The sequence below is a fragment of the Argentina anserina genome, chromosome 3 (genome assembly GCF_933775445.1).
Source record: "Argentina anserina chromosome 3, drPotAnse1.1, whole genome shotgun sequence".
Lineage (NCBI taxonomy): Eukaryota > Viridiplantae > Streptophyta > Magnoliopsida > Rosales > Rosaceae > Argentina > Argentina anserina.
In genome coordinates, this window is record NC_065874.1 from 4,056,887 (window position 1) to 4,063,658 (window position 6,772).

The following is a 6,772-nucleotide window of genomic DNA, read 5'->3' on the forward strand; positions in this document are numbered from 1 at the left end:
GTAGACTTGTCATTGTGAGATTTACTCACATTCACCATAGTTCATAATCACTAAATCTTTTAAAATCATTTATTAAAATAGTGTTTCACTTACACATGAACCGTAGATGATCAAGTTCATGTAATTTAAACTAAAACATATTTTTAGAACAATTTTATAAGCTAGTGATGCAATGTCTATGTTAACAACTCAAACTACATTCAATAATTATAACATTACTTCGATCATGATGATCATTGTGAGGTTTACTCACCTTATTTCCCGTGTGCAACTTCCACGACACTAAGAGCGATTCCCTCACTCATTTCGTCGGTCACCTAATAGCATGATAAAGTGATTAGAAACGATACGTAAAATCTCATGTGACGATTCATTACATCTTAACATTGTTCATGAAATATTGTTCACAAATCCCGGTTCATGAAATATTGTTCACAAATCACTGTTCATGTACCGCCACCATTCCAGTGACCACCGATTATCACCACAATTTACCACCACAATCTAAACAACATTTCCAACAACTTTCTAGTTGACACTAAAGTCTAAATCGAAGCCTAAACAGTCCAATCGACGAAGAACATAAAATCAGCACTATTCACAGACCCTAGAAAAAGAAATCATCGATTCTCCTTGTGTGTTTCGAAATTGATAAACCAGTTTTAGAAGGTTCATATACATCCTACAAGCTTCAAAACACAAGAAGAATCACCTTGATTGGTTGCTGGAGGAGCGAGTTATCCTCACTTCTTCAAACGAATAGCCGTATTGTTTCTTCATTTCTGGGCTTCAAACAGCTCGAATCTCTCCCAAACACCAACTCATATCGGTAGGGGACGAAGAGACGGTTCCAACGCCACCAGTCTCACTCAATTTCGTTGTCGGATGACAGAGATATAGCCGGAGAAAGATTCGCCAACAAAGAGGGAAAAATCGCGTGAACAGTAGCCGAGTCCGGTTGAACAGTGACCGAGTTGATTTTGGGAAAAAAAAATCTGATTTTCTGATTTTTAATCTCCTCTTTTTCCTTTTATACTCTTTCTAAAATCTGAAACCAAACTTCTGTTGCTAACAACTTTCACATACGATATCTGATTAAAGCTTATCGCGCGTCTATGAACTCATATTGACGAACTCTACAGCCTTCATGAATGAAGTTTTCTGAAATTCCTAATGGATAAAAAGTCGACTCTTGACCCCTCACGGTAACGCTTCTGAGTATAAATCGTTCGAACACTTTCGTTTTCTCCCTCGTACTATATAATCAGATCACTACCAATTTAAATATCTTCGAATAATAATTAAAAAATAATTATAAATTTCCGGCATATTACAAAACCATGTCAGCAGAAGTAAGTCAGTTCAATTGTCAACTGAAAGCATATCAGCACAAGTTTTTCTCTATTTCTTAGTGATGCGTTCGTAGCTAATAAACTAATCACAGTACTATAATCCAATAATTTCGCTCTCGTATGACCACAAAAGGTCGTGTAAAATAATAGGCATTATGTTTGAAAACCCTAATAAAAGAACTCCGATCACAATCAAATGTATTTTGAAGGAGTGCACCTTTTCTTAGACTCTAATATTTCCAGTTGTCTAATACCATTATCCCACCCTGGCCTCCCTTTTCCATCCTTAACTTTCCCCTTCATCTCTTCTACCTCTTCCATCAACCTCCTCTTTGCCCCCACCGCAATTTCCCACTCTCTTTCCCATGCAAATACCACCAGCTAGGCGCTTCCAATCATATGAATTAAGAAGAACATCTGCATTCCCAAAGCACCATTCAAGCCTCTTCTTTCATAATTAAGTAATTAACCATATAAATCTGTTCACCTCCATCGATTCCATATGTAGGCATGCATATACCATATTTATTAATAGCCCCAAAGATCTTTTATACATCTAAGAGACTTGTCTTTGTTTTTATTCATAACAGTAGGAACAATGATAACAACAACAACTTTCAACCATTTTTAAGTTCTGGAATTTTATTTGGTAATGATGATTACCTTTGAGTTTCAGCTGAAAGGATTTGGGGAGGAGAATCAGCTGTTAACAACTCCGATATTATCCAATACTCCTTTAATCAATTAGGGTTTTGATTTTCTTTCTTCCCAAAGTTTGTATATTTAATTAAACAAAAATTTAATAAATCCATGTAATAAATATGGAATGATATTGATGAGGTGCCATATGCCACATCATTTTGTAATCAATTTTACCACTTTTTATTTGCCCACCTTGTGCCCACAATTCTAAACTTATGTCATGTGTTTTTTCTTAAAGTTAGATAATAATTGAGCAATTGAACACATGTCATGAGTTTAGAAGAGTTGGCACAATGTGAGTAAATATAAGGTGGTCGGCAAATTTGTTTCCGAGTATTTGGTGTCTTAAGCATTTGCCAATTATCAAGCATTCTATTTTGGTCTCTTTCTAAATGTTATGTAACTCTAGGTAGAGTGGTAGACATTATGTTAAAAATCATATCACAAAGTTCTTGAGCATGACAAAGTGGGCATGAAACTCGTATGTGCTTGATATGGATTGATGTAGAATTATGTTTGTAATATTTTTTCTTTTTGAGGAAAATAGTGTAGGGTGCTTGTATGAACTTTCATGGACGATAAATGATGAGATATATCACCTTTGTTAGGAATGCCATTGACATATTCGCAAGCAATAGTCTCCAAGTAAAGTAATAAATCAACTTAACTTACAAGTATGACGGTGTTCCTGAATCCATTATTTTAGCACAATAATAAGTTTTACATTAAACAACAATACTGTAGCGTACATCCAGTACATTTATTACACAATAAGACTGACGGTGAGACTTGAGAGAATAACAATACCGCATATAATTAGACAATAAGACTGATAAGTTTACAAACCAGCGTTGATAATAAATTAAAAACGCATTATTTCAAAAGAGTAGAGCAAACTATATATATGAATCCATTGTAGATATTTCGTGGAACTAATCATGTAGTGGTAGTATTACTCAGTTCCCATTATGGAGTTTCATTTGCTCCAAGTATGATTTTCCGTCGAGCTTACGGCGGTTGTAGAAATCTTCAACGTACTGTTCCATCTCAATTCTTTTGAACAGTGGTGGGTTTTCAGGGGTTATCAAGCTATTCGATGGTCCAATTTCTGCCTCGAATTTGGGGTTGAAGAACATAGCGATTGAGATCCTCTCTTGCTCAGAGTTCACCATAACTCTATGCTCCGTGCTCTTGTACTTCCCGTTGCTCAGGATCTACAAAAAAAAAAAACATGCACGTAGGGACTACTTCATACTTGCTCGATTCAATGCACGTAAATATTTCTTTAATTACGATAGTATTTATATTTTGGTGGAGAAGATATATAGGACAAACCTCAAAGATGTCCCCTGCATTAACCACAAAGGCACTTTCAAAGAAATTGACAGGGACCCAAACCCCATCTTTCTTAATCTGCAGACCACCCACACCGTTAAGCTGGTGGAGGATGGTGATCCCGGAAGCGTCCGAGTGAGGCGTAAGGCCGATGACCAGCTCTGGTTGTGGGCATGCAGGATAGTAATTGATCCTCGCTGACTGCATCCCATCTTCAAATAACTCCTCAATCTCTTCTGTGTCTATCTTCACAGCTTTCCCCAGAAACCGAAGAAGTTCTAAGGCGAGTTGCTTCAGTTCCAAGTAGTATGACTCGAACGTAGTCCTGCATGACTTGATGAGACAATTGTTAAAAAACTATAAAAATCATATGTAAGGTGCATGATTATATATTAGTAGGATTTTTTTTCTGGTATATCCTTCGTATATGGATTTGTTGTGACATCATGATATCAACATATGAAACACGATCATGCTATTTCATAGGTAGGTGATAACATGAAACTTTTCAATTATCAAAGTACTGTAACATATATATATATATAGACACACACAATTTACATCTGTTTTTCTGTTAATCCGTATACATGTCAGAATATACATCGTATTTTATCAACAAACAATCAAACATATTTCTGATATAAGATCGATGATATTCTAACTTTCAATTGGAGAGAGAGAGAGAGAGAGAGAGAGACCTGAGGGATGAAGGGAGCTCTGGAAAGAGGTATGGCTTTCGCCTATGAATAGGGTTCATGGTCATGTAGAATCTATTACCCCAGTCACGTTTTTGATCTTTATTTTGAACTATGGATCCATAGCCTTCGACGTCACCAGGCCTTACCTGATACTTCATTTTCTCTTCCAAGGGAAGCTTAAAGAATTCTTCAACCTCGTAATTCAGCTTCTCCAAAAGTATAGGGCGAACTCCATGGTTCACCAACTGCACGCACAATAAAATGAGTATGACTTGAAACAAGCTAGGTTTCAAGACACAATATTGGCCGCTGAATGAGTATACTATTTTCATTTTATCAGCCAACACAAATTGTAGATATTATAAACATATAGATGATAAGCACCTGAAAGATTCCCCACTCTTCGCAAGATGAGTGCAGATTTTCCAGTTCAGAATCTGAAGCTTCTGATCCAGTTGCTAATTTTATCATATCGATGGTTGGGATTTCCGTAAGCTTATCAGAGAGATCAGATGAAAGTTCGGGTTCTTCGTAACTACGGACGTAACATTGTGGGACTTCAGTTAACGACTCTTTGGTCATCTCCAGGATGCTCATAGGAGAATTAGATATCTCAAAGACTTCTGGTAGCTGTAGCTGGGATGATGCCATTTGTTTAGTTTTTGAGTTATGATCTCAAAGGTAATCACACCTTACAGGTATATATAGGCCCTAATATGGTGGGTGAAATTCTAAACTTAGCAAGTAGAAGTATAAAGGATAAATATTCTACAAAATTAATCATTTAGATGCATGCATCGTCGTAGTATCATATCAATAGAAAGCAAATTAAACTTGACGTGGGGTAATCTACAATACCGGTCTTTGATATATATCATACCCTAAATTAAAAAAATTTGCCAAACATATAATTTGATTGAACTAATATTCCATCATTGAGAACAATTTTACGGCATGTATTTGAAACATTTACAAATGACTAAAACTACTTTACCACATTAACAACTATTCGTTCACTATTCGTTCATAATCCTGTAAAAATATCGTACTTTAAGTAATTAATTACAACTAATAAAATTGAACTAAAATTACCCAAACAATATATCACTTTGTTTATATTTCGCTTCTAATGTTCTACTCCTGAGGCTTTTCACTTCGATTCAGAAACATGCGTCAAATCACAAGTTTTATGTATTAACATAATATGATCACATCAGAACTAATTCTTTCATATTCATCGGTAGCAAGCTTGCTGATAATTAATTCGGTCGAGCTAGTAGCTAGCCTGGTATACTGATCAGTTAGTCAAGTACTCATGATTCATGATTCTTGACTGGCCGCAACTATAATATGCGTTATATCCAAATCATTCATTTGTGCAAGATATGAACCTATATATATATATATATATATAGAAATCTCTACACGTACGCATAACCGCAAATTGAGAATATATATAGCTGAACGTAAACCTGTAATTTCCCTCACGATAATGAAGCTTTAATATGATAATGTCAGGCCGCAGATTGATAATCAGAGGTATTCGATCATTATCTAAGACTCTTTTAATAGTACGTTATGTCTGCAAATTCAATCGTATATAGATACGTGGTCAGATAATACTTTCCCTTAGAAATTTAAATTATGTAGAGCCAGATAGTTTTGAAATTGCTGAAATAATCAGTTGGATCGATTAAAACACCAATGATATGCATGAATGGTTGTGATCATATATATATATATATCTGTGTGTGTGTATATACATATATATCAAATCAACAAACTGCTAAGTTTTGATGAGGTTAAAGCATGCCTATTTTTCCAAACTGTATCTACCATGCCTACCCAGCTGAGAAAAAATTATGCGAAGAGGTTCAAGTTGCGTAAGCTATTGTTCCTATTAGTTGCTTATGGAATCATTTGTATAAGCTCTGCAGAACAAAAACATGCTTAATATCCTTTAATATATATGAAGATAATGTATCACCCTGTAATCCGACCATTACGTCCTAAGTTCTTTGGCTCCAACTACAATCTACCACCAGATGTTAACACGATGTCCGACCAATTAAATTATACATTACTGACCATTTTGACGTGCTATATATTATACTGTAGATCACGTTTTTGACTAAGACTAAACCAGCTATTGATTAGATAGACATCTTCAAGTAATCAAGTGACTTAAATAATTAAACGTTCGTCACTTCGTCATTGAAGTATAATCTCACCAAATTAAGCTGAAATTACCAAGAAATAAGATGTAGTCCATGCATCATGCATACATATGGATTATCCATGCCCAACATGTTGTAATCTTCTAGTGTTTTAAGTCTACATCTTATGCATATCATCATTACCTCTTAATTTTCTATATAATGACGGATCCTCTTATTCCTCTAATACATAAAGGTCTTTCGATCTTTTGAATTATTGGCCGCTGTACCGCAGTTTGTTGATCTATATGACTATATCACAACAGACCTATAGGCTGATACAGAACATGTCGTAGAATATATAACTGTGGCACTGTGCTTATGTATCAACTAAACCCTAACTATCGTACAATTAAGACCTGGACCTCCTCACCTCCATAAACAAAGGTATACGCGCGCGTATTATATACATGTGCAGAAATCACCCAAATGTTTTTTCTTTCATATGAGAAAATTAGATATGACCGAC

At 35.3% G+C, this 6,772-nt stretch overlaps 1 protein-coding gene across 1 annotated transcript; it reads right to left on the reverse strand.

Annotated features, from left to right (window-relative positions):
• Nucleotides 1–2,837: 2,837 nt before the first annotated feature.
• On the reverse strand, nucleotides 2,838–4,738 carry LOC126788596 (protein SRG1-like). The gene is made up of 4 exons (XM_050514603.1): nucleotides 4,472–4,738; nucleotides 4,088–4,332; nucleotides 3,390–3,714; nucleotides 2,838–3,268 (listed from the first exon to the last, which is right to left on the reverse strand). The coding sequence occupies exons 1-4, from the start codon at nucleotides 4,736–4,738 to the stop codon at nucleotides 3,011–3,013; spliced, it is 1,095 nt and encodes a 364-aa protein (XP_050370560.1). The 3' UTR covers nucleotides 2,838–3,010.
• Nucleotides 4,739–6,772: the final 2,034 nt, after the last annotated feature.

Bases quoted from the DNA above. Each gene is read 5' to 3' on its own strand.
- LOC126788596 (XM_050514603.1), bottom strand. From the start codon at position 4,738: ATGGCATCATCCCAGCTACAGCTACCAGAAGTCTTTGAGATATCTAAT. The intron at 4,333-4,471 runs GTGCTTATCATC...TTGTGCGTGCAG, and splicing joins AAGAGTGGGGAATCTTTCAG to TTGGTGAACCATGGAGTTCG. The intron at 3,269-3,389 runs GTTTGTCCTATA...TTTTTTTTGTAG, and splicing joins ATGCAGGGGACATCTTTGAG to ATCCTGAGCAACGGGAAGTA.